At 53.9% G+C, this 27543-nt stretch overlaps 1 protein-coding gene across 3 annotated transcripts in view; it reads right to left on the bottom strand.

Annotated features, from left to right (window-relative positions):
* LOC109256289 (solute carrier family 25 member 44) overlaps window positions 1–23966 on the bottom strand; it is a 32181-nt gene extending 8215 nt beyond the window's left edge. Inside the window, exons 1-4 of one of the 3 annotated variants that reach the window (XM_053908809.1) lie at window positions 23800–23964; window positions 18860–19497; window positions 13332–13459; window positions 11543–11730 (exon numbers count right to left, since the gene is read on the bottom strand). In XM_053908809.1, coding sequence (XP_053764784.1) covers window positions 11543–11730; window positions 13332–13459; window positions 18860–19484 — 941 coding nt within the window. In that variant the 5' untranslated portion in view covers window positions 19485–19497; window positions 23800–23964. Of the gene's footprint in view, window positions 1–8905; window positions 9103–11542; window positions 11731–12526; window positions 13062–13331; window positions 13460–18859; window positions 19498–23799 lie in introns of those variants that run through there. The other 2 variants (XM_019431430.2, XM_019431431.2) reach the window with 2 other exon arrangements.
* Between the last annotated feature and the right edge of the window lie 3577 nt (window positions 23967–27543).

The following is a 27543-nucleotide window of genomic DNA, read 5'->3' as shown; positions in this document are numbered from 1 at the left end:
AGACAGAGCATGCACAGAGGGGGAGAGGGGTGGGAAGGGGGGGCGAGACAGAGAGAGAGAGAGAGAGAGAGAGACAGAGAGACAGAGAGAATCTTAAGCAGAATCCACACTCAGTGGGGAGCCCAACCTGGGGTTCCATCCCATGACCCTGAGATCATGACCTGAGCTGAAATCAAGAGCCAGATGCTCAACCCACCAAGTCACCCAGGTGTCCCTGAAAAAGACTTCTGATTTGATAAATATTTGCATGCAGATAAAAATGTCCATCAAGGTAACTCTACAGTAGTCCCCCTTATCCACAGGGGGACATGTTCCAAGGCCCCCAGTGGATTCCTGAGGCTGCAGGGGGTACTGAACCCTACATACACTATGTTCTCCTCCTATGCATACATACATACCTGTGATAAAGTTTAACTTATAAATTAGGCACCATAAGAGATGAACACCAGCACAAAAATAATTGTTCTATATAACATCCCTATAACAGCATACTGTAATAAAAGTTACATGAACGTAGTCTTTCTCTCTCTCTGAATACCTTATTATTATTATTATTATTATTATTATTATTGTTATTATTATTATTATTATTTTGGTGGGGCAGAGAGGGATTTATTGGGGTCTCCTGGATGGAGCTGGGATGGCTGGGGTCTGGAACTACTCATCGGATGCCACCCAAGGACTGCATGGACCGTGATAAAGCCAGGAGCAGCATCTGGGGCATGGGGGAGGGTGTTCCCATTGGTGAGGGCGACCTGAGCGGTAAGGCGTGGGTGGAGAGATTATGACCTACTACTGTGGCCAGGACTTTGGTCACCAGATGGAGGTGGGGGGAGTCCTAGGACACACCGGGCTCACACATCACTTGTCAAGGATCTCAGCCACCCAGAGCCTCAGGGAGCAGGTGCATGCCTCCCTGAGGAGAGAGGACGCTGTCAATGGTGGTGTCGGGGTCACTAGGAGGTCTGTCTCTCAATATGTGACTGTACTATATTCACTTTCCTCCTGTTGATGAGGTCCAGTGATGAAATGCCCACGTGACAGGAGAAGGAGGTGAAGGAGGTGAAGGATGGAGGCATGTGACAAGCTGCTCTCTACTCCCGACAGTGAGCAGATGTCAGAGGGAGGAGCCTCTGCTTCGGGACCGTGGCTGACAGTGAGGAACTGACACTGCGGAACGCAACTCTGGATAAGGGGACTGCTGTATTCGTTCGTTCATTCGACAAACACCAAGCACTGAGCACGTGCCAGGCCCAGCCATGGTACAGACCCAAACGTGCCCCAGCGTGGTCCCCGCCCTCAGAGGGGACACTGTTTAAAAGACAGATCAATCCCAAGAAAATGAGGCTGGGGTAGCCGGCGGGTGGGGGGAAGGGGTGGCTTGCAGGGAGCTCAGGGAAGATTCCCTGGAGGAAGCAGCATCTGAAGCCTAAGAGGGAGGCAGGAGTCGAAGACCCAGGCAGCACAGCTGAAGAGGATGTGCGACAAAGTAGCACCGGGCGACATTTGCTGGGCGTGGGCCGAGCACTCACACGCAGCCACTCTAACCGCCTCGATAACGCTCTGGGGCAGTTTCTGCTCTCACCATCCCCAGTTTTCAGATGAGGGAGCTGGCCCAAGCTTGCACGGCTGAGACCTGCTGGGGCCACCCGGCTCGGGATCAGGTGCCTCGGGCCCACGGCCGGTGGGGAAGGCAGGGAAGGGCAGACACAGGAGCCAGAAAAGGGTTTAAGCGGGATGCAGTCTACGCTGTAGGCAGCTCCCGCAGGCTGCTGCGGGGCACGGCGGGGTGATGACAAGACACAGGGGGGACAGAGGGCTGTGGGAAGAGCATGGGCTGAAGCCGCAGTCAGAGTCACACGTGCTTCAGGGACAAGTCACTGCCAGCAGCACGGCACGTGCACAAAGAGGGGGAGATAGTCGGGAGGCATTTATTTTGTGGGAACGCTTGATCTGTTAAATCACACTCTTTCCCTCCAGGAGCCGGTTCCTAAGAACGACACTGGGGCCGGCTCCCGCCCAGGGGCAGGCGGTCAGCTCTGCAGAAGTCAGGATCCACAGACCCGACAGGCATAGCACACCACTGGGCCAGCCCGGGGACAGCCAGCACTCAACCACTTTGGGCCCCCGACGGACACCGCCCGTGGCATGGCACCTGCAGCAGACCCCGCTTTCTGCCAAATGGGGCCAACCGGTCTTCCCCCGGGTCCCCCACTGCCTCTAGCCGGTGGCCCCTCTCAGTGCACAGAAGGGGAACGGCCTCATCTGCCTGCTTTAGCTAAACAGGAGAAGGGTGGTTTCTCAGCAGGTCCAGGAACCTGTGAGGACAGAAGAGAACCCTTCCTTTTTGACAACCAGGCACAGGTCACAAATGGTAAGCTCCAACAGAGCCGTGTTTCTGTGTTCTGATGCCCAAGACAGGACAGGTGGGGTCTTTGCCATGGCCGGCCCAAGGAAAGGAAGACAGTGGCAGGGGGTCCGGCTGATCCGATGGCCCAGCGAGGCCCATAACCTTCCAGGCATTCTGGGGTGCATCATGTAACTTGCCTCTTTGTCAAGCTAATACGTACATGAAAAATACGCTGAGTTGTAGGGAAAATCAATCTAGGGCTTAAAATATCCTTTTGGATACCCGACATGTGAATAAACTAGCTTGCACTATGTAGAGACTCCTGTCCCGGGAGAAGTACTTGGTCTTTGAGAACGAGGACTTTTAACTTAACGGCTTGGGAGAGGGTCAAGTATTTGCATACGTGACCTTTGTCTAGCCCTTTCTGTGTGGAAAGCAGCTGCAAGTTTCTATTTAAGCACACAGAGGGATGGAGGTCCTGGCTAGGAGAAGCGGCGGGGGAGAGCAGGTCGAGGCAGAGGAGCTCCTGTGCACGTGTGCCCGCAAGAGTGCACGTGCTGCCCTGACTGCGCTGGAGACACAGGGAGGGGCCGAGGGGTGCACGGCCTTGTGTGCTGAGCTAAGGAGCTTATGTTTGATTCTGGAAGCAGCCCTGAGCCAAATAACCTTTTTTTTTGTTTGTTGAATGTTTGTTTATTTTTTTTGAGAGAGAGCGTGAGCTGGGGAGGGGAGGAAAAAGAGGGAGACATAGAATCCGAAGCAGGCTCCAGGCTCTGAGCTGTCAGCACAGAGCCCGATGCGGGACTTGAACTCACTGACTGCGAGATCATGACCTGAGCTGAAGTCCTACACTTAACTGACTGAGCCACTCAGGCGCCCCACCAATTAACCCTTTGAAGCAGAAGGACCTCCAGTCTGAGCAGTAAGGGAGGGACAGGACTGAGGCTGGAGGGCCAGGGTGGAGGCTGCCACATCAGTCTAGGCAGGTGGCCCTGAACCTAAGCACTGGTACACAGGTGGAAAGGAGGAGACTGGGGAGGGCGGTGCGAGCCCATGGGGCCGTGGCTGACGGGGACAAGGGACGGGTGAGGACCCTCAAACCTCTGGCCCAGACAATGGGCACACGGTAGTATCTTCAACCCAGTTAGGGAGCAGCCATCCTGTCTCCACCATGCTGAGCTTGATGGCTGTGTGGACACCAAGGGGCCATCTCCAGTGTAGACTGTAGAGACAGAGGTCTGGAGCTTGGCAGAGAGATGCAGCTTGGGAATCCTCGTGCATTCCAAAAGCACCTACTGAGCGTCTCCTATGGGCCAGGCACCGTGAGAAGCAATGAGTGGAGAGTGGCCAGTGGAATAGACCAGAACCTGTGCTCAGGACCTTACATTTAATGTGGGGAAGACAGACCCTGGAACTGTGTCCTGGGGTAAGTGCTGTGAAGAAAGAACATCAGGTGTTGTGACCAAGAATAACCGGGGAGAAAGAAGGCTTTAGAGAAGGTCTGGGAAGAAATGGAGGAAACCATCCCCGGGGAGCCTACGTCAAATGCAAATGCCCTGACCTCACAGGGAAGGAGGAGGTCTGATTATGGGTGAGGGGGTGACAAGAGGCAGGCAAGGACCAGAGCGTGCGGGGTCTTGGGAGCGAACGTAAGGAGCAGTGGACACCGAAGCATCTGGACATCAGACGGGACGCAGAGGTGACAGGAGGAAAGTCCAATGCTCACATCTAAGGTCAAGGAGAGGAAGAGGAGCCCAGGAAGGCAGAGGGGCAGAGCCTGGTGTGGAAACCAAGGGACAAATGTCAAGGACAGGGGAGTGGTTAACGGGGTCAACTACTACAAGGAGAGCAAGGAGGATCAGGATGAGAAAATATCCACAGGACTTATCGACAAAGAATTACACACGACCTTGAAAGGAAGTTTCCAGGGAGTGGCGGCAAAGTGCTTCCGAGGGAGACCAACCTGGAGGTGGGACTAGAGCCTGGAAGGTGGATCTGCAGCTGCAGCCTTGGGTGTAAAGGGAGGGACGCTGCTGGTGGGGGCTGGGGGGACGCGCGACCGGGTCTCTGTCAGCCAGATCCACAGTCAGAGCAACTCCTTCTGCTGACCTCAGCTGTCTCTACAAACCGGGTGCCAGGGGTCATTCTCACTGCGAGGGGCCGGGGCGGGAGGGGGGGCGCAGGGGAAGGGCCTGAGGGACGTCATGGAGATTTACAACAGCTGCCCTGAGAAGGCACCAGAACTGGCCGGGGCCCAGCCTGGGCTCCTTGGAGGCTGGCAGTGAGGAGCTTGTTTGGGATTCTCTCTCTCTCTGTCTGCCCCTCCCCAACCTCTCACACTCTCTCGATCAAAATAAAGAAAAACTCAAGAAAAGTTTTTTTTAATTAAAAAAAATGGAGTGGCAGGGGCGCCTGGGTGGCGCAGTCGGTTAAGCGTCCGACTTCAGCCAGGTCACGATCTCGCGGTCCGTGAGTTCGAGCCCCGCGTCAGGCTCTGGGCTGATGGCTCGGAGCCTGGGGCCTGTTTCCGATTCTGTGTCTCCCTCTCTCTCTGCCCCTCCCCCGTTCATGCTCTGTCTCTCTCTGTCCCAAAAATAAATAAAAAATGTTGAAAAAAAAAAATTAAAAAAAAAAAAAAATGGAGTGGCTTCAAAACGAAAAGTTCAGATTAGCTAATATTGTAATTGTTATTTTTAAATGACTATAAAATGTAACATGTCAACTACTCAACTGCAATTTTTTTAATGCTTATTTTTAAAAAAATTTTTAATGTTTATTTTTATTTTTGAGAGAGAGAGACCGAAAGAGAGAGCGTGAGTGGGGCAGAGAGAGAGGGAGACACAGAATTCCAAGCAGGCTCCAGGCTCCGAGCTGTCAGCCCAGAGCCCCCCTGGGCGCTTCACCTCCTGAACCACCAGATCATGACCTGAGCCAAAGTTGGCCTCTTAACCAACTCAACCACCCAGGCGCCCCTAAATGTTTACTTATTTATTTTGAGAGAGAGTGGGGAAGGGGTAGAGAGAGAGGAGAGAGAATCCCAAGCAGGGTCCACACTGTCAGTGCAGAGCCTGATGCGGGGCTCGCTCCGAAAAACCAGGAGATCGTGACCCGAGCTGAGATCAAGAGTTGAACACTCAACCGACTGAGCCACCCAGGTGCCCCTATTTATTTAAGATCTTATTCTTATAAGCAAATTCTAAACCTAACATTGGGCTTGAACCTACAACCCCGAGATCAAGAGTCACACACTCGACTGACTGAGCCAGCCAGGCGCCCCTAGTCAACTGCAATTTGAATACAATTAGATAAAAAGTATATTCAATGTGGGATATGGATGCTTCCTCCCATAACCTGATTTTAAAATTTACCATTATAATGTGATAATTTTCCCATGATTCAGTATTATTCAAAATGGAATTTTAAAGCAGCAGAGTACTTTATTCGTCATTCTACTTGAGCGACCACCATTCTTCAAATGTTGGATGTTTTAGGTGGTTTTCAATTAGTTTCCACTGAACACTGTCCTATCCTTTGCAGATAAGCTTTTTTTGAACTCATTATTTTGAAATAGTTAGAGATTTGTAAGAAGTTGCAAAGAAATGGACCTTCCACAATGTGACATCTTGCACAACTATAGCACAGTATCAAACCACAACCCCACACTGGCTCATCCAGACCTCAACAGTTAGGGTACCTTTGCGTGTGTGGACATCTCTGTAACTTTATCACACGTGTAACCTTGTAGACCTACTTACCACCTCAGTCAAGATACTGGACGCTTCTTAAAGACTTGACGTGAGTTGGAGTCTCAAAAAAATCACCCTCGAGGGGCACCTGGGTGTCACTTAAGCGTCTGGCTCTCGATTCTGGCTCGGGTCGGGATCTCGTGGTTTGTGAGTTTGAGCCCCGCGTCAGGCTCTGCCGGTGTGTGGAGCCTGCTTGAGATTCTCTGCCTCTCTCTCTCTCTCTGCCCTTCCCGTGACCTCTCTCTCAAAATAAATTAACTTAGGGGCGCCTGGGTGGCTCAGTCGGTTAAGCGTCCGACTTCGGCTCAGGTCACGATCTCGCGCTCCGTGAGTTCGAGCCCCGTGTTGGGCTCTGGGCTGATGGCTCAGAGCCTGGAGCCTGCTTCTGATTCTGTGTCTCCCTCTCTCTCTGACCCTCCCCCGTTCATGCTCTGTCTCAAAAATAAATAAACTTAAAAAAAAAAAATAAATAAATTAACTTAAAAAAGTAAACAAATGCATAAATAAGGAAAACGAGTCTGAAAAAAATAATAAAAAAAAAAAAGCTGGAGGAAGTGAGCAGGCTGTTCACAAGAGAAGCCAAAGGCCTCAGGAGGATACGAGGAGACGTCCGCAGCTGTGAGGGAGCAGGGGTGTGCAAACCACGATGGCGAGATGCCCCTCTGACACCTTCAGAACGGCGGGTATTACGATGGAGGACGCTCGGCGCCGCTGAGGATGTAGGCAACGGAACAGCTTTTCTGGAAGGCAGTCTGACGGAACACGGGCAGGTGTGAACCTCGGAATCCAGGGACCCCTCTCCATTAGCTGCCCGCCAGAGCTGCTAGCTAGCGCCGGCACAAGGGCATCGGCCGTGGCCTGACCCGTGGAGGAGGGACCTGGGGGCAAGCAGGTGTCCGCGACGGGCCTGGGTAAGTGCGTGATGCACATCGCGGAACGAAAGGCGGCAAGAGAAGACCCGAACCATACGCCCTCCCAGAACAGGGCTAGGTCTTAAAAAAAAAAAAAAAAGGAAAGAAAGGAAAGGAAAGGAAAGGAAAGGAAAGGAAAGGAAAGGAAAGGAAAGGAAAGGAAAGGAAGAAAGAAAGAAAAAGAAAGAAAGAAAGAAAAGAAAGGAAGAAAGAAAGAAAAAGATACAAAGATAGAAAGATAGATTAGATAGATAGATAGATAGATAGATAGATAGATAGATGGATGTTGGCTGAAAAAAGACAGATGTAGCTCAACACCACGCACGGGAACTTCGAACGTGCACGGACAAAACAACGGACTTTACAAGGATACAAACAGACTCAAAAGTCGCTTCCGTGCACTCACGCGAACCCAGGCCCCCCACCCCCATCCCACTGCTCTCTTCCTTTAGCCTGATTTATTTTTCTTTCTGGCACTAGAATGCCTGCCTACTCCATGAGAGCAGGACCTTTCTGTCTCGATCGCCTATCTCCAGCTCCGAGAACAGAGCCTGGGACACTGTCGATGCTCAGTATGCATCTGTACAGGAATAAATGGAGGAAGCGGGGCCTACGGAGAGGGGAGGGGAAGACAAGAATGAGCTGGGGGGCTGGGGGGTATCTAAGCAAACAAACAAGGGAGGAACCCTGCCTGGACATTTCGTGGTGGCGTGTCATGACGGGCCCATAAAAATAATTACAAATTAGGGGCGCCTGGGTGGCTCAGTCGGTGAAACATCTGACTTTGACTCAGGTCATGATCTTGCTGCTGGTGGCTTCAAGCCCCGTGACCGGCTCTGTGCTGACAGCGCAGAGCCTGGAGCCTCTGCCTCGGATTGTGTCTCCCTCTCTCTCTGCCCCTCCCCCACTCGTGCTCTCTCTCAAAAATAAACATTAAATTTCTTTTAACCACAAATCACTTTATCAAATTCATTACTCCATAAACTACATCTGGCATGAACAGGCCCTCACTTGCCCTCCTAGAAGCCCTCTGCCAGCTCCTAGAAGGCCCTGGCCACCTCAGGGCCTTTGCACAAGCTGTCTCCTTTGCCAAGGAGCTTTCCCCCTAGCTCTTCAAGAGCTGGTTCCTTCTCATTCTTCCAGTTTCTGCTCAGCGTTACCTGGTCAGAGCGGGCTCCCTTTCCCCACGCCGCCCTCTGTCACATCACCCTGTTCAGCACCTCCTCAAGCCCAGTGATTATCTTGTTTCCCGCAAGGGGTGCAGGCCCCGAGCCAGGCCCTCGTCTGCTCTGCCGCCTCCCCAGCTCCTGCCACCGTGCCCGGCACACGGCGGGGACCCGAGCGTTCGCTGAGTGAACAGGTGAACTGAGGGGCGATCTCAAGCGCAGGGCCAAGGCGCGGCGCCAGGGGACGAGGCGAGGACGGGGGTCTTGCAGGGATCCGAGCGCGGGCAACCCCCCCCCCCCCCCCCGAACACCCGCCAGCCTCAGCCCTGTCCGCCCAGGACACCGAGCGAGGTGGGCGGGGGGGGCACCACCCGGGGAGGAAGGCAGCGCCCCTCCCGCAGTGACAGCTCCGCACTCCCGCGCCCCCCTTATTTCCGCATCCGGCCGCCCACGGCACCGCGCGAGAAGGGCGCCCCCACCAGGCCGGTTTGAGCGCGCCCAGGACCCCCCCCCCCCCCCCCCCCACCCCGCCACCGGCACCTCCGGCCCGGACCACCGCGCGGTCCCGCCCCAAGGCGGCTGCGCGATCACGCGACTGCCAACGGGGGACGCCAGGCCACGTGAACAGGCCGCCGCCGCCGCGCCCTCGGGGTCTCGCCGGGTCGAGACGCGGCCGGCCCGCACGAGCCCTCCCCGGTCGGCCGGTCGTCCGTCGGGCTCCCTCCGCCTTACCTCCCGGCGGCGACCAGCTTCTGGAGGAAGGTATCCACCAGAGTGTCGAGGAGCTTCACCCTGGGCACGGTGGTGCCGGGGGGCACGGACTCCCGGGGCGGCCCCTCAGGCCCCTCTCCCTCACAGCCGCCGCCTGCGTCGCTGCTGCGCGCTTCGGCCATGTTGAAGTCGCCGCGCGAAACCAAACTGGCTCGGCCGGCCCGCCCCCCGGGGCCGGCTATTGGCCGGCCCCGGCCCCGGGCGCTCCCGATTGGAAGCGGCGGGCGTCCGTCACCGAGCCGCGCTGGGGCGCGCACCCGCGGGAGCCCGAGGGCGGTGCGGAGCTGGGAAGGGGCGCGCCTCGCACCCGGATCCTGGCTGGGCGGGCGGGCGGGCGGGCCGCAGAGTCGCAAGGCGAGGCTGAGGGGCTCGACAAAAACTTTTAATTACGGTTCAGAGACCTTGTACAGTGCAACAGGGAGTGTCCGATCTTAATGTCTGTATCTTGGGCCCACTGCGCGCGCGTTCCCGCCCCTTCCACCTCGGGCTGCCGACCAGCCCGCCGGGGACCAGCGGGTGCGGCCGGCCGGCCACGGCCCCTGGGCTCTTCGATGGGAAGGTCACGGCCGAGGTCCCTTCCACCAGATGCGCGTCCTTTCACAACGCGCGCGCGCGCATATGTCGGTGTGTAGGAGACCGTGCGTGTGAATGTCAGTGGGTGTGTGTTGTGTGTTTGCGTGAGTGAAGGTCAGTTGTGCGTGTGTGTGCGGGAGACAGGCGGGCAGATCCGAGGGCGGGAAGGGGGCAGGGGGGCAGGGCCGCCCGCAGACGGGCCACTGGGGAGAAGGTGGGGCGCTGAGCTGAGCCACAAGGGCCTCACTAGGATGGGCTCAAAGAGACGAGGGGTCCCCGGCCTCCATTACGTTGGTGGTTCTTGGGGGATAAATGGATGACTGCGGGGCAGGGAGGTTGAGGGTCATCTGAGGACCCTTGGGCTGACCGTCTGTGGATAGAAACTGGGAGACTCCCGACAAAGGGAAAGAAGGACAAACAAAAGTGGAGAGAGGTGAAAGGGGAAATAACCCTGGGGGGTAAGAGACGGATGGGCGCTGGTGGCGGTGCGCGTAGGAACGGGCCTCCGGGCTCTGACCTGGGCGACAACGTAGGGCAGCCGTGAGAAGCAGCGAGGCTTCAGGGAGCTAGCACCTTTCAGAAGGGCACCAGGGCCTTTCCCAGGGGCGGGACCCAAAAGACGTGTGCAGGGTCATCCCGCCAGCCGTCTCAAGTACAAGGGCAGGGTCTGCCCTGCCTTCTCCTCGCTTGGGGGCTGCACCTGTCTGCCCACCACACAGGTGCGGGGGAGGAGGGCTCGCTGTCCGCCCCTGAAGAGCCTCAACAGAGTCTCGGCAGTATCGGGCTGGTAAACGCAGTGGTCCTGGTATCGGGGGGACTTCCTGACCTGCTCCTTACTCTCCCCCAGGCACCCCTCGGGAGAGCCACGACTGGGATGACTCTTCACGTGGAGGAGGAGAAAACCACAACCAGTCCCACGTCTCAGAGATTCCCACTGGGACACCTCTGTTTCTGTGAGTCCCGGTGATGGGTACAGACACGCACGTCATCGTCATGACCGCCCCAGGGCGGAGAACCTCCCCCGCCCTCTCCTAGGCCTCACCCTGTCGGCCTGGGGACATGCGCCGGGGCACAGGCACACGCACCCTGTCCTCACTTTCCAACCTGTTCTCTCCACCTCGCTTTGCAGGGTAGTTCTCCCAGTCCAGCCCGGACGGCCTGATCTGCTCAGGACTGGGCCCGCCCCTGCAGTCGCCTGGCCGAGGGAGCCAACAGCTCGAATGTCCTGGGGCTGCTGGTTCTGAAGGAACGTGGGGTAGGTAACTGGGATTGAGGGAAAGCTACGTTTTCCACCTGAGGAAGGGGTGGGCTCTGACTGCAGGATTGGCGCTTCAGCAGGACTGACAGTACCTAGTTCACAGATGTTAAAAAAAAATACACACACAAAGTAAAGTATCGACATTTGTCCCCAACCTAATAACTCTCCGAAGAGAGGACACGTGCTCTGGAGAACCAGAGGTTTTCGCTGCTCCTGCTCCCTGTGCAGAAGTACCTGGCACCTGGCCCCCAGTGGCAGGGAAAACAGAACAGTCGGGTGGCGGCTCAGTCCCAAAGCAAAAAGAAGCAAGCCTACGAGATGAAGCAGGAGAGGGCTGACGACAGCTGCTGGAAATCCGGGCTGAGAGGCCGGGGGGAGGACCGGCAGTAGGAAACCAGCGCCCTGTACAGCTCTCGTCAGGGTCTCAGGGGCACAGATGGCGGGGGAGGCCAGGAGAAGGTTCCGCAGGGGACGGGGGAGTGGGATCGCTGGGGATGGGGGTTCCTTGGATCAGGACGGAGTACCGGGACTGAGCAGAGAGCCCAGTTTGGCAAGAAAATAAAAAATACCAGGGGCAGGGGGTCCAGGTGTGGAGCCTCTTCAGCAAGAGCAGTTCGGAGTCTGTGCCCTGTCCCAGACAGGCCACCTGGCCCCGGGCAGGGCTGTGAGTGTGGCGGGGGCACCTGGAGAGGGTGCTATCCTCCCACGCCACCCCCGCCCCAAAGTAGTGTGGGCAACAGCAGGGTTCTCGCCCTGCCGCCGGTTACCAGTGTCTTGAGTCCACCAGCTCAGGCCGGAGGCTGAGTTTCTTGAGGCTCTCGTAGCCCACCACGATGACAATGCTGGACGGCGTGGCTGAGATGATTCTGGCAGAGAGGCCCTTCATGAGGCCCCAGGGCCCCTCTTCTGCCATCAGCTGTCTGAAGGTCAGGATGATGGAGCTCTTGCCTTCGACCTGGAAATGCAACATGGCGGAAGGCCACGGGCCACAGTTAGGGCCACTCGGCGCAGCCTTGGGCTACGGTGGAAAGAACTGGACTTGGGGCCTGGGGGCCGGACGGGGCGGCACAGTGGTTCATGTGGGCTCTGGTACCGGCCCGCCTGGGTCGAACTCTGCTCCCCAACTTGCTAACAGGGTAGCCTCAGGTAACGTACCTCAGTTTCCTCAGATGTACGACAGTCACGAAGTAGACCTAAGCCACGCAGTTGCTCTGGGCGCCAGAACCGTAACTGTGAGCAGCTGTTCCTGTCATTAGCTAAGCTCCTGAGCTAGGGCTCCTTGCCGTGGGGGCTCCTCTCTGGCCTCAGGGAGCCCAGGGACTGAAGGCCCTGCTGGTCTGTCATTTCCATTCCCGTGTGTCAGTCCCTCTGAGTCCCCGAGGCTGGGCCCACCCCCGGCCCTGTCGCCCCCACACACCCCGGGACCCGTCCTCCCTACTACACTGGAAATTGGGCTGAGGCAGAAATCTCCTCTCTTCCTTCTCAACAGTCCTGCCCCCTGCCCCGGCCCCCCACACTCTGCCACCCAGGTGCGCGTTTAGACACCACCCCCCTCGGACCCTCAGCCAGCGCAGGACAGATGCACTGCTTGTTGCACACCCCCGTACCGTGCGACAGTCACAGGGTGACCTCTGGCTGAGAATATTGCCCACTCACTCATCCCCACCCCCACCCTCCTCCACGCTCCCCTCTTCCTCTCCGGTACTCTCCTCTGACCACCTCTGCTCCCCTGCCCTCCCCCGTCCACAGCCGCGTCAAGGGCTGTTCCAGCTCTGCTCTGGTCCTCACACGCGCTTGGTCTCCTCCAGCCTGGGAGCGCTCAGAACAAGGCTCAGGAGAGAACGAGAAGGGAACCTGTGCACTTTGTGGTCTGCACACCAATCAGATGTCAATTTATTCATTTTCAAAAGCGGGCGTGGAAAGGGCATTCTTTCCTACAGACAAATACACCTAGATTTGCCAGCCATCTCCATCCCAACATCCTCGGATCAGGGAAGCCGGCTTCACCCCCAACCTGTTGAGGTTCTTTTCTTTCCCTCTCCTCCTCACCACAGCCGTGACCCCACTCTCCTGCACAGCTGTCCTCTTCAGCTACCCACATCAGATGTTCAAGCCCCCGTTCTCATACAGCAGAACCTGCCATTTGTATGTTACACATCCATTCAGATTCCATTTCCTTGGATTAGGTGCTGGGGAAGCATCTTTGAGCTGAGTGGAGACAGGGACTACGAGGTCTGGACAGCACCACCAAGGGCTCCGTCTCGGTAGAGAAAAGCATCGGCTGTGCTAACGGGATGAGAGGCAGGGAGGAGCCAGTGAGGCATGGCGGGGACAGGTGCGGGGGCGTGCAAGGGGGCACACGTGGTGAGGGGAACGCTCTAGGCGTTTCAGAGCGCTCCGCTGCCTGCTGCACATGGTAAGTCGTAAGCACAAGGAAGGGGCCTGGCTGACCAGGACGAGGCTGGCTGGACTAGAAGGCCGTGACACAGAGAGGTCGGGGGAGCACTGGGGAGCACAGGTGACCCTTCTTACCGGGGGCAGGGAGGCCGGTCTTACCTGCACTCGGGTTCGGATGACGTCCATGGGATTGGTCAGGACGGAAGCGGTGGCCGCGGCCAGGGGCCCCGAGACGGCTTGAAAGACAATGTGCGGGCACTCCTTAGGACAGAGGTACGAGATCTGCTCTGGAAGCGAGGGAGAGACAACGGGAGAGACGTGAGGTGCCGTCCCGTCTGCCCTCACACTGCTTCTGCTCATTGGCCCAACGTGGACGGACCCTCTCCAGCATCAGCCACCTTAGATCCTGTCACTCCCATCCTCTTTTCTTTGCTTCCTTCTGAACCAAGAAAAAATGAGGACCCTCAGGCCCCTTCCGGAAGCCATGTTGGGTACATTACCCGCTGTGAACAGAGGATTCCTCTGGAGAAGGGGTTTCAGAACCTCTCTGCCTGCCAACTCCCCTCCTCTGATGAACAGAAATCCTTCCTGACATAACAACCTTACACGTGTGCTCTACTCCCCCCGACTCCCAGGCCAGGCAAGCACACGCCACGGGTTTTCTCACACGGGCACCCCATCGCTGGTAGGAAACATTAAAGCTGGTCTCGCCCACTGTCTCTAAGGAAGGGAGCAGGGTGACCGTGGTGGGTGAGGAGTCTTTTCACCGCGTCCCTGTCTGTCTTTTTGAATTTTGAGCCGTGAGAAGATTTTTTTAAATTGTAGTTCGTTAGCACACGGTATCGTGTTAGTTTCAGATGTACAGTACAGTGATCCGACACGTCTATACGGCACTCTGTGCTCTCCCAGTAAGTGGACTCCTCATCCCCTTCACCTGTTTCCCCCGCCCGCCTCCCCTCTGGTGGCCAGCAGTGTGTTCTCTGTAGTCAAGAGTCTGTTTTTTGGTTTGTCTCTTCTTTTCTTTGTGTGTCCTGTTTCTTAAATTCCACATATGAGTGAGATCAGATGCTATTTGTCTTTCTGTGACTGACCTGTTTCACTTAGCATAATACAGTCTAGATCCAACCATGTTGCTGCAAGTCACAAGTTTTGTTTTTTTTTTTATGGCTGGGTCACCTTCCACCGTATGTATACGCCCATGTGAATGTTTTTAAAAATAAAAACAATCGCAGCTGAAAGAGGAGGTCGTACCCTGCAGCGAGGTGTTTTCTGCAGGCTCTATTAACAAAGAAGAACTCCGTTTCCAAAATGCTAATGAAGACAAGGGCATAGTGCCCAGATTCGCCCACTCCCAGCATCACTGGGAAGCTGACTGCAGTTGAATTTTTCGCTTTCGCCTCCCTAGAAGCGAGAATCAGGAGTTCACTCATTGGTTCGACCAGAGTTGACTCAGTGACTGCCGTGCACCAGCCACCTGGCTCTTGAGGATGGAATGGTGAATAAAAGAGTCTCAAATCCTGCCCTTAGGAAATGGGAACACAGGCAATACATAAATAAAAAGCAAAATCGATAGCTATATCAGAAGGTGACGTGTGCTACCTAGAGATAAAAATAAAGCAGGGAAGGGAGACAGGGAATGCCAGGTGTTGGGAGGGAAGGGGTTGCCTTTTAAACAAGGCGGTCATGGAAGCTCTCTCCCAGGAGGTGAAGTCTGAGCAAAGGCCTGAGGAAGAGTGCACGGATCTGTGGAAAGAACTTTCCAAGGAGAGGTAACATCCAATGCAAAGGACAGGGGCAGCAAGGCCCGTATGAATGAGCGAGGGAAAGAACACTACGCAAGGCCCGAGAGGTAAGTCATTAGGGCCTTGAAGCCACTCTGAGGCTCTGGCTTTCATTCTGAGGGAGGCTGGGTGTAGCGTGGGTCATCTCGAAGACTCCCTCTCCGTCCACTCTCTACAGTCCAGTTCCCATAGTACCTTCGAGAGTTTTTCCCTCATGCCCCTAGTTTTCGTAATCTGTGGCCACCTAAATAAAGATGAGGGGCAGTGGGACGGTGGGGGCTGGCACTGAGCATCTCTTGACGCAACGGCCCGGCGGGACTCCTGAAGCCACAACCCCCGGCCCCCTCCCTCCCCGGGGTCACACGACCCGAGACAGAGCGGCCTGCCGGCACCTCCTCAGCCGTGTCCCGGCTCTCCTGAGAAGGTGGCATCTGGACGGGCGCTGCCAGCCTCCGTGGGCCTGTCGGCACTGGCCCCCAGGTCTGCCAGCCACAGCAGGATTCAGATTCCAATTGTAATCACACACACGTGCCCTTTTCCTGTGACTTAGGGACAGGATGAAAAACCAAAGCCAGGCAGTGGGGGAGAAAGCCCCATGTTTTTGCTCTGTTATTCACTCAGCAAGTGCTTCCTGGGCGCCTGTTATCTGCAAAGCAGAAGATAAACCCAGGCTGACTTGGGTTAAGTCCCTCCTGGCTAAATGTCTGTGGACAGTAATATAAATGCATATTTATTTAATGCTACTGGATGCCACGCACTGTGGTGAGCACAGGACATACGACAGGGGAATGAACGGTGTCTTCATGGGACTCACAGCCTAATTAAGGAGCTGTGAGTGAGGGATAAAATGATCGCAAATGGTGACAAGCGCTATGAAGGAAACAAGCTGAAAAGAACAGAAAGAGCCCTCTTTCCAACTGGGTGAAGAAGTCTGTGCAAAGGTGGCAATGTCAGCCGAGGCCTGAAGCACGAGAAGGGCAGGGGGTGGGGCGTTTCCAGGCTGAAAGAACATCATCTGCAAAAGCGGAGAGGTGAGGACAGAGCGTGGTGTATTTCAGGAACCGAGAGAAAGACAGGACGGAGCTGAGCGAGGCAAGAGAGGCCGGCAGTGAGGCTGGCCCAGCAGACGGGCCAGATCGCGTGGACTTGCACGGACCAAGAGCACGTTCCGTTTTATTCTAAGTGCCCAGACGGCAGCATGGGTTGATTTTAAGCAAAAGGGAATGACAAGAACCAATCTCCTCATTCAACAAATATTTACTAAGCACACGTGTCACAGAGCCTGGCACATGGTGCATATTCATAAATGGTAGTTTCCTCCCACTTCCAAGAAACTTCCCGATTTTATCTCAATAAAACTAGGAAGAAATGCATTTTAAAAAAGGAACCTTGGGGCACTTGAGTGGCTCCATCAGTAAGTGACTCTTGGCTCGGGTCATGATGTCATGGTTTGTGAGATCGAGCCCTGTGTCGGGCTCTGCGCTAACAAGTGCAGAGCCTGCTTGGGATTCTCTCTCTTCCCCTCGCTCTCTCTCTACTCCTCCCCTGCTAGCTCATGCGCTCTCTCATGTGCACTCTCTCTCTCTCTTAAATAAACTTAAAAAAAAAAAAAAAAAAGGAACCTTTCCACGTAGTCGAAAAAATAATAACATCAGGCAAGCAACACAGGTGCCCCCCAAAAGATTCAAGCACTGCCCCAGAGGCTGTAAGGAGGGAAAGATCACCTGTTGAAGGTTAAGGGCTACGTAGGGAGATGTGACAGGGGCAGCAAGGAGCACTTCAGGAAAGTCATGATTTCACCAGGTAAGTGGGCCTAGAGGGCACCCAGGCAGAGGGGTGAGAAGAACAAAGCAGGGGTGAGGGAGACGGTGCACAGTGGAGGCAGTGTGGGTTATCTGGCTGCAGCAGACTGCACGAGGGGAGGCTTCGCTGTGAAGGGAGGCTGAAGAGACAGGGTTGTACTCAGTGAGCAGTGGAGCCCCAGAGCATCACAACCAGGGAGTAAATCGTGAATGTTTGGAGCGTGATAGGTGGGAAGGGAGAGCAGCTAGAGGGCTGGTGCAGCACCCAGCAGAGTGAAAACTGAGGCATGGTTTCCAGGAAAGGCAGGAGGAATGGAGAGAGAGTAGGAAAGACATTCTGGGGTCACCAGGACAAGATGTGGGGACAAGGAAGAGGGGATGGCAAGCACAGTCCCTAGGGCTTTGGTCTCAGTACTGTGGAGAATGATGAGGCCACTAAGGGAAGGAAGAGGGTCAGAAGGGAAAGCCAGCTTGGGATGAAAAACAGTTAACTATGTAACATCTCAGACGGAAATGCACGCATCCAAGTCCAGAGGGTCCGACAGTCAGAGTGTCTGTCCAGAACTCTGAAAGTTAGTCTGGGGATGGAAAGAGATTTTCTGACATGTTAGAAAAGTACAACTCAATTATAAATAAAATCAAGTGAGGAGAGAAGGGTGAAGACAGATGCTAGAGAAAATGCTCACGTTTCCTAGAGGTTTGTGGGGGTTTTTTGTTGTTGTTTTTAAGTATTGATTTATTTTGAGAGAGACAGAGAGAGAGAGAGACAGAGAGAGAGAGAAAGAGAGACGGACAATCCCAAGCAGGCTCCATGTTCAGCACAGAGTCCAATGCGAGGCTCAACCTCACAACCATGAGATCATGACCTGAGCCAAAATCAAGAGTCAGACGCTTAACTGACTGAGCCACCTAGGTACCCAGAGTTGTTGTTTTTTCTTTTTTCTTTTTTTTAACATTAAGATGACCAGGATCCACTCCCAAAGAATCTGATGCAGAATCAGGGGTGAAATCCAGGTATGTGAACTTTACCAAATACTCTAGAAAGACTGTGTTAAACAGAAGAGAGAAACAGAACTAGCAATAAACAAGGTGCAATCAGGAAAGTAGTGGCATAGGGACAGAATGATTTTTTTTTAATGGTTTTTTTTTTTAAATTTTTTTAATATTTATTTTTGAGAGACAGAACGTGAGCAGGGGAAGGGCAGACACAGAATCCGAAGCATGCTCCAGGCTCTGAGCTGTTAGTACAGAGCCTGACGTAGGGCTCGAACCCACGAACCGTGACATCATGACCTGAGCCGAAGTCAGACACCCAACCGACTGAGCCACCCAGGCGCCCCAGGACAGAATGATTATAGGGGAGGAAGTCATTATGAAATCTGGTTAGAAAGGTCCCAAATGGGTTGGATAGAATGTCCATTGCCAGCAGCAGGGATCAGGGAGGTTACAAGCACAGACTGTCCTCATGGGAGTTTGGTGGCCACCTAAAGCTGTGGGTGTCGAGGGTGGCAGGCACACTCAGGTCCTGCTCTGGGCAGTGTGGTCTGACCTTTCAGAAGGAAATCTGGTATTATGTTTATTGAGGGCCTCAAAAATGTCAACCTTGGGCCCAGTAATCCGTTCGGGGGAATACTCAAAAAGAAGTAAAATGTCTTATGAACAAAAATACATCACAGGAGTGGAGAGGTTCAAGGCCCTACACCATCTTGAACTTAACAATGCTGAGGAAAGGCATGCAAGTCAAATGCTCATCTGAAACCTGAAATTTCATGTTCAGATCCCAAGCATCCCATGAGTCTTGTGCTTCCTCGTCTTCCACTTCTCTGCCAATATTCCACTAACCCTTGTTGACTCTGATGCGCCCAGAATGTACTTTATGTCCTACAGTCATCGACTTTACTTGTGTGATTCCCCCACGATGATGTAAGCTCCCGGAAGGAAGAACCAGGTATTATGATCCGCGAACCCTCCCGGAGTCAAACGTTTGCTGGATGAACAGCCCACTCTCCCATTAAATCCTCCACCGCAGCAAGCGCAAAACCTCAGCAGCTCAGCCCCGTCAGCAGGCCCACCCTCTGCGCCGACTCTCCTGGGCCCCACTTACCTGCATAGAAGTGATAGAAGGGCCACCAGACGGCGCTATTTGGGATGTAGGTAAGCAGTGAAGCCACGTAGCCTCGGTAGAAGCCTCGAAGCCCATCAGCCCGCAAGATCTGTCTGATGATGTCCTTGGTCTGGCCGAAGGCAACCACCCCTCGTCCCTCCGGGCTCCCTCGCACTTGGAAGCGGCCCATTCTCTCGCCCTTGCGCTGCATCATCAGGTGCTGGGACACCACATCAACGGGCACCGTGATGCTCTGGGCCACCAGGGAGGCCGAGCCACCGGCCACCAGCGATTTGACCGTGTTGCTCTGGCTGTAGTCGGCGACAAACTTCCGGGTGAGCTCGTACGTGGTGACATAGCACTGGCCAGAGATGAGGGTGAAGGTGTTGACCAGGAACCCCCGGTAGAGGCCAGTCACGCCATCTGCTCGCAGGATCTTGATGAAGGCGTCAAAAGTCCCGTGGTAGAGGCTCTTGCCTTTCTGAACCTGCAGCCGGGTGCGGATGAGGGTAAAGGGGTAGACGCTGACACGGATCATCATCGTCATTGCCACACCAAACACGTAGAACTTCTTCTTGTCCAGGTGTTCCCATTCGATGATCTGGATGTTGCGTTTGTCCTCCATGGTGCCTGAAGACCTGGAGATGTGAGCGGGTGGGTAGATGCGGGAAAGGAGGCCAGAACCTCGCACTCGGTCCTCCTGGCCGGGCTCTGACCGCCCTCCCCCCCCAGTTTCACCTCCTGGGGTACTCACGTCCCCAGAGCTTAGATTCCACCCAGTCTAGCTTGGCCAACTCTCGCCTGAGTCTTCCTTCACGGATCAGGGTGCTGCCCCTTCTCTCTCCTTTATCAGCCCTGTCCTCACTTCAGTGACTCCCTAGGCTCCCTGCCCTGGGCTCATCAAACGGCCCATTCCGGTCTCTGCCTCTGCCGGGGCCCCGGTGTCATGGTCCGTTCTCCTCCTTCTCTGCGCACCCAGGCAGAGCTCAGGATGCTGAGGACAAACCACCTGGCCAGATGCAAGGCCTTCAAGTGGGCTAAGGGGACGTCACTGAGTGACACAGCAGGTTCCCAGTGATGAAGGGAAGTGCTCCATTTCAGGTGAGGAGGCAAGGCCTTGACCTTTCACCCTCAGCAGGGTGCCTCTTTTGTCACCATTACTAGCTGCCTCGCCTTAATCTCTGGTCCCCAACACCCCCCCCCCATCCTGACCCCACACGCACTACCCTTACATTGCTTCCAGTCCACATTAGAAGAAAGTGTGGCACCCCCCCACCTCTCCCCTCCCTCCGATGAAAGGAGTTAGAAAGTTAGGAACAAGCCAAAGGTCGGAGTCCTCTTTGGTTATTAGATAACTCACTCTAGAGAAAGAAAAAAACCAGCAGAGAGCTGAGTAGTTTCCCTGAAGAGCCTTGAGAACGACACGGTAGAGAACGTGTCTGCCCCTTTCACCCCCAAGCATATAAATAATAACCTCCGTCCTGTATAATGAGGGGGCATTTCAAAGTGACAGGGAAGATACAGATTCTGCCTTCGAGAAACTCACAGTCTATTCGAGATGACACGGTATCCCTCCGGGAATGAATGTAAGATACAGAAAGAAACCAGGGCAAATCACTGCACATGTGGCTCTCATGTCAAGTGTATCCTTCGCCTGAGTTTCCAAATAAAAGTAATACTAATCATCGTATAAAATTAGGAGCCTCCAACTCAAGAACTGTCAAATAAGAGGCCATGATATATTGGACATATTCTTCGTGACAATGCAATGTGTTCCTGCGTAAGAAACTGGACATTTTCAGCCAGAGGGGAAACTGGGAAGTGAAACTGGTAGTGAACAGTCAGGCCGCCCAGGCTTTGAGAGAAATCCCTACAGGCTGGGAACGGAGGTGGCCACCTCAAAGGGACAAGTCTAGAAGCTGAAGTGCTCCCGCCGCCAGTGCCTTGGCAAACCTCATGTCAAGTGTCTAAACAGAATCCATCCTAAACCACCTTCTGCAACCCAAGGTCCCAGCCTAAGGAGCCTCCCGCCTTCCCGTGGAAGTCAGCTGGAATGCACCGAGCTGGACAGTGTGAATGGCGTCACCTTCACTATGTACAGGCTACCTGCGGAGCAAGCTGGCCATGTGTGGGCTGCTGAACAAGCGAGAAGATCCCCTGGAGGACAGAGGTATTTGAATGGAGGCCGAGCAGGTAGACAATGAAACAGGAGAACGATGGCTTAGAACAATGAGGTTGCCAGAATGGAGAGTCTAGGCTGTGGGAAATGAGTGACAGGAACACTACCGTGTCACCTGCTGGGGACAAAAGTGGCCCTTCCTCCCCAGCCTCAGACTGGGACACCCACCAAGTCCAGCAGGGCAGTCTTCTCCTTTGAGGCCTTCAGGAGAAGGTGGTCACCGTCTGCCTTGCCCAGAGTGTGATCCAGGGTCCCAAGGTCATGTTTCCCAAATCACTGAGCAATGAGGAGAGAGAGAGAGAGAGACTCTAGGATTTACCGAATACCTATCACCTCATATAATCCGTACAACCTAGCCTGTGCACAGTTAGACACTTCGGCTAAATGAGAAAACAGAGCATCAGATAAGTTAAAAGGAACAGGCCCAAGGTCACCCAGCTGGTCAGCAGTGAGGGCAGTGATGAGCCAAGATCTTCTACCTACGCTGCCACGCCTTCTACCCCACGGGAACTGAGGCTCCAGCACAAATCACGCTGCTCAGTCTAAAGCCAAGTCACCCCTACCTGTGCGAGGCGGAATTAATGCCCTCATGACTGCCAGTCACCCAAGGGTTCAGCATAAGCTCCTGGCCCTGCAGATGACCAGGGCTTTCTCTCAGCTCTGTTCCAGAGAAACCAAGATCTGCCCATGTTTTCCCAGCGTGCCGGTGGAGAGAGCTGAGTGGCCAGTGGGCACATTGCTGTCACAGGACAAACACGGCCGGGCTCAAGCAGGAGGGCCTCCTGCCGGGCTTGTGCAAGCTGTGTGCTAAGCCGGGCGGAAAGGAGGAGCAGCGAAGGATTCTGTTCCAGGACCTGGTTTTGTGGGCACCTTCTCAACTCGTCAAGCTGAATCACAAAGTACCAGTACCTCCCGCCGAGAAACCCTAAGGCAGGACCCGTGCCCCATTTCTGCTTCCCTCCGTCTCTTACATGAGCCAGTTGATTTTAAATTCCCAAAAGGAAGGAGGACTCTCCCCTCCGAGGCCAAAGCAGATAACTCCTACCATCGCCGTGGTGACAGGAGGAGCCACTAAGGGTCATGCCTCAGAGGAATAAGCCTCTAAGCTGAAGGGGAGAGGGCACTGCACTCACTCCCTCTACCCCTTCCAAAGGTGGGGCTGTTCCGCAAAGGTGGGATCTCAACCTGCTCTTTGTTACATAACTTCCAAACCTCCTGCTGAAATATCAAAACCAGTTCTTCTTGTTTTGCCCTCCGGAAAATCCTCTTTACAGACTCCTGCACGCCTTCCAGCCTTCCCCTCTCCCAACTCAATCCGCCCGGTTCTTTATGGCCCTTTCCTGGCTATTTGTGCACACAGCTCCAATTCTGAATTTCCTCCCACCTTTCAGCCCTGCTCAGATAACCCAGAGCATCCTGGAATCATCACATGAGATGTCAGAGGCAGAGCCACCAGCGCAAAGGGACAAACTGGTGGTCTCGGTACACCTCCCTTCCTTCCACTTCCGCTCTTCCTGAACCAGAAACATCACGCCAGACTATTCACTAGGTTCGGACAGAAGATTCTGGTTAGAGACAAGGCAGTGTCACCTGGAAGGCCAGGTCACGAGGTGGAAAGAACACTAGCACTCAGGAGATCCAGGTTTGAGTTCTACTTCCGTCACTTACTGGTAGGGTTGGAACCAAGTCGCTTCATTGAAACTCGGTTTCCTCATCGGCGAGAGGGGGCTCGTGAAGCCTGCCACGGCTATATAAAAGTGTGGTGCAACTCATGTGAGGTAATAAGTGTGAAAGCATTTTGTAACAGCAAAGCATTTCTATCATTGCAGAAAGCCCTAGTAGACAATGCTGCACAGACCACATGCACACAGACCACAGCATGGACATTACCTGGGAGCTTGTTAGAAATACAGAATATCAGGATGCATGCGTAGACCTTTTGAGTAAGAGCCAACATTTTAACAAGTTCTCTGGGTGACCAGTGTGTGTCAGCGGTTGGACAACAGTGCTTTACGTATAAAGGGCCGTCAGTATTACAACAACGATAAAAACGACTCTAAGGGTCCAGGACCATGATGGCTCCATCCTGACTCGTCACCAGAACTGGGCCCAATGATGACTAGCGGACGCATTCAGATCTTTTCCGCCAACCACCCCACCAAAGCAAAAATCCCGGACACCACACCCGTGCGGTTGGGTCTCGGATTCTCAGCTGGAAACAGGATCTTTGCTTCCCCCTTCTGTTCGTCTGCTCTCCCTCTGCATGTGCATCAGATTCCGCTTCCCGGGAGCGACCCGCGACGTGAACGCGAATATATATACATCCTGGCCCACGTGTCCTAATGAATATGCCTGTCCCTAGGGGAGGTCCCTGGCGTTGCCTCCGACCCCTCCTTTGAGGGAATCTCCTCCCTCGGTCGCCGTGAGTTCCCACCCAGCACTCCTTTGGTCTCCCACCCACGTGACCCCTCATCCTAGACACCACATGACACCCCTTTATGCAGCCTCTGTCCTGCTCCCCGCACAGCCACCCTCGGCTGGGTCTTCAGACGTGGCCCCCGCCACGCCTCTCGCCCCGCTTCTGTCGCTGGCGGCGAGCCTCACGCCCCTCCGACTGGAAGAGATGCTTCGCTGGAGTCGCCCTGCACCTCCAGAGCTGCGTGGCGGGCTCCCGTGGACCTGCAGGCAACCCTGCCTCCCTGACAGGTCCAGGTCCTCGGAGACCTTAGTCGCCAGGCACCCCACGCCGGTGCTTTCTTACCTTCTCCGATCACGGCGGTTCCGCCGCGTCCGAGGCGAACTCCAAGCCCGGACCTCTAGGCCACAGCTCCCACTCTAGCCTCCATGCCCGGCGACCGCCGGCCTCCGCTCGCATCTTCCCCCATCTCGACCCGGCTCCTGGTACTGCCGGAACCGGAAATTGGGACACTGTCATGCCCGCCCCCTGGCGGGGATGCCCTGTGAGGCAACTCCACCAATGGAGTACTGAGCCTTGAGCCTCTGCCCCCGCCCCCGAAGAGTGGATGGGCGGGTCCTGTGGCCATGTTGATTTCGGGCAGAAGCCACGCCTCCACTGGCTTCGTTCTGCCCTCAGCTCTACGGCGCGTGCGTGTCCTTTCTCCTTCGCCGAAACCGAGTCGCCGGGGGCTTCTGGGAGATACTGATGAAAGTGGGTCACCTTGTGTTTTGGGTCTGTTGGATATCTTAAATTCAATGTAATCTGTAATTTTTGCGTAACTTTTCTCATCTGTAAGGCCAAAATAGTAGAGGCCAGTGTGCAGGAGGAAGGACTCAAATGGGTTAGAATAACCCGTTTTGAGGTTTAAGGACTCAAAACATTGCAGGGATGGGGGACATCCTGGAGGTGCAGTAAATGACATTAGGGTCTCTTCTGGCTCTGACATTATTTGCCCATACTTGGATTTAAAAGGAGAAGAGGGCACCCGGTTGGCTTAGTGTTGAGTGTCCGGCTGTGGCTCAGGTCATGGTCTTGGGGTTCCTGAGGTCCCGCCCCGCATAGGGCACTTAGCTGTCAGCGCAGAGCCTGCTTTGGATCCTCTTTCTCTGCACCTCCCCGGATCGTGCTCTCTCCAGGAGAGGAGGAGATGAGGGACTGGGGGGCCAGAGTGGAGAATCAGTTCACTTCAAGAGATATTTCTACAAGTCAGCAACAAAGACCAACAACCCAATTTAAAAATAAATAGAAAGCAGGCCGCCTGGGTGGCTCAGTCGGTTAAGTGACCGACTTCGGCTCAGGTTATGATCTCACAGTTTTTGAGTTCCAGCCCGCGTTGGCCTCTGTGCTGACAGCATGGAGCCTGCTTCAGATTCTGTCTCTCTCTCTCTCTGCTCCTCCCCAACTCGCTTGCTCTCTGTCTCTCTCTCTCAAAAGTAAATATTAAAAATATTTTTTAAAAAATAGGGGCGCCTGGGTGGCTTGGTCGGTTAAGCGTCCGACTTCGGCTCAGGTCATGATCTCACGGTCCGTGAGTTCGAGCCCCGCGTCGGGCTCTGTGCTGACAGCTCAGAGCCTGGAGCCTGTTTCAGATTCTGTGTCTCCCTCTCTCTCTGCTCCTCCCCTGTTCATGCTCTGTCTCTCTCTGTCTCAAAAATGAATAAATGTTAAAAAAATTAAAAAAAAAAATAGACAAAGGGCTTGAATAGACATTCTCTTCCTTACCTCGGTTCATTAATAAGTATATTCTTCCATTTGCCCAGACCAAAAATCTGGGGGCCATCGCTGAATGTTCTCTTTTTCTCACTCATCACATGCAATCTATCATCAGACACCACTGGTTTTATCTTAAAAATATACCCCGGGGGACCTGGATGACTCAGTCCCTTAAGCGACTGACTCTTGGTTTTCGCTCAGGTCATGATCTCACATTTGTGAGATGGAACCCCACATCGGACTCTGTGCTGACAGCACGGAGCCTGCTTGGGATCTTCTCTCTCTCTCTCTCTTTCTCTCTCTCTCAAAATAAACTTAAAAAAATAAACTTTAAATAAATATATATATATATATATATATATATATATATATATATATATGTATGTATCTCCAGAGCTTGGCCACTTCCCACCTCCCTACTGCCACACCGCTCCCAGACACCATCCTTTCCACCTGGATTATCCCAGCAGCTACCTCACAGATTTCTTTGTTGATGCCTGCTCCTGCTATGTTCTAATCACAAAAAAGCAGCCAGAATGATGCCTTTGAATTCTAAGTCAGATCATTTTCCCTCCCCTTTTCGAAACACTCCGGTGGTTCCCCATTTATTCAGAATAAAAACCAACATCTACGTGGCAATGGCCTACAGGGTCCTACAATCTCTCTCATACCCACCCCCAGTATCTTTCTCCTTTCATCTACCTCTATCACTCCTGCCTCAGGACCTTTGCATGGGCTTCTGCTTAAGTCTGGAGGCATTTCCTCTGCCATCCACATAGCCCATGCTTTCATTTACTTCATGTTCCATTGTTCAAACTCTGCCCTATCAGTGAGACCTACTCTGAATCTCCTATTTAAAATTGTACAGGGACGCCTGGGTGGCGCAGTCAGTTAAGCATCCAACTTGGCTCAGGTCATGTTATGGTTTGCGGGTTTGAGCAGGTGATGTGCTGACAGCTCAGAGTCTGGAGCCTGCTTCAGACTCTGTGTCTCCCTCTTTCTCTGCCCCTCCCCCGCTAGCGCTCTGTCTCTTAAAATAATAATAATAAACATTAAAAAATTTTAAGTTGTACACACTCCTTCCACTCAAGCTTCTTTCTGCCACTCTATTCTTTCCTTCATAGCACATCACCATCTAATGTCGGTACCTATTTGACTTATTTATCTATTATTATCTGTCTCCCACACTAGAGTATATGTATGCTCTATGATCACAGGACTTGTGTGTTCTGTTCAGTAGTGTGCCCTCGGCACCTGACAGCGCCTGTCACATAAAAAGTGCTCAGTAAATATTTGAGTGAATGAATGACTGGATTTCAGCACTGAGGGTGCTCACCATATGCCAGGCACACAGACACCCGGCGAAGCAGCAGGTAGTACAAGAAGGGATTGCAGGGGCGCCTGGGTGGCTCAGTCGGTTAAGCGGCCGACTTCGGCTCAGGTCATGATCTCGCGGTCCGTGGGTTCGAGCCCCGCGTCGGGCTCTGCGCTGACAGCTCAGAGCCTGGAGCCTGTTTCAGATTCTGTGTCTCCCTCTCTCTGACCCTCCCCCGTTCATGCTCTGTCTCTCTCTGTCTCAAAAATAAATAAACGTTAAAAAATAAAAAGAAAAAGAAATAAAAAAAAAAAGAAGGGGGGGCGGGAGCACTAATAAAAAATAAAAAAAATAAAAATAAAAATAAATAAATAAATAATAAAAAATAAAAAATAAAAAGAAAAAGAAATAAAAAAAAAGTGAAGGGGGGGCGGGAGCACTAATTCTGCATGGTAGGTTAGAGAAGAATCTGGAGGGGATGATGTTCTAGGTGGGAGAAGAACCTCACTGTTCGTTCCTTGAGGCAGGATGTCTGTTCATCTCTGTGTTACCAAGACGTGGAATAATGCCAGGCACTCGGGAAAGGTTTCCACAAAACTGCGCAGAGGTGCTCAGAAGCTGTAAGTAGCACCAGGGCATGTTCGGAGGAGCTGGAGGGAAGGCGCGCTGTTCCAAGGTTTTCGTTTCTTTATTCTGGATCTAGCGAAAAGCCATCTCAAGTGTTAGGAAGAATTTTTTTTTTTTCTTTTAAGTAAGCTTCTCTTGACCCTGACCAGAGAATGGAGACTGGAGGAGAGCGGCAGAAAGGTGGAAGAGACTGGTGCGGGGTCGGCTCTGGTTGTCTCGGTGAAGTGGTCGGGACCCGGTGGGACTGCAGAGGTGCCGAGGAGTTCGAGGAGTTTGAGGGCGAGCGAGGAGGGGAGGGGTTGACAAACTGGACCTGGGAGATGGTGCGTTAGAGACGCCTGGGGTTGGTCTAGTTACAGGTAAGCAGTAGCTAGAGGGGCGGGCAATGCCCT

This window comes from Panthera pardus, unplaced genomic scaffold (assembly GCF_024362965.1).
Source record: "Panthera pardus isolate Hobbes unplaced genomic scaffold, ASM2436296v1 HiC_scaffold_21, whole genome shotgun sequence".
In the NCBI taxonomy this organism is placed as follows: domain Eukaryota; kingdom Metazoa; phylum Chordata; class Mammalia; order Carnivora; family Felidae; genus Panthera; species Panthera pardus.
The sequence above is the reverse complement of the archived record's forward strand: the minus strand, read 5'-3'. Positions and strand labels throughout refer to the sequence as shown.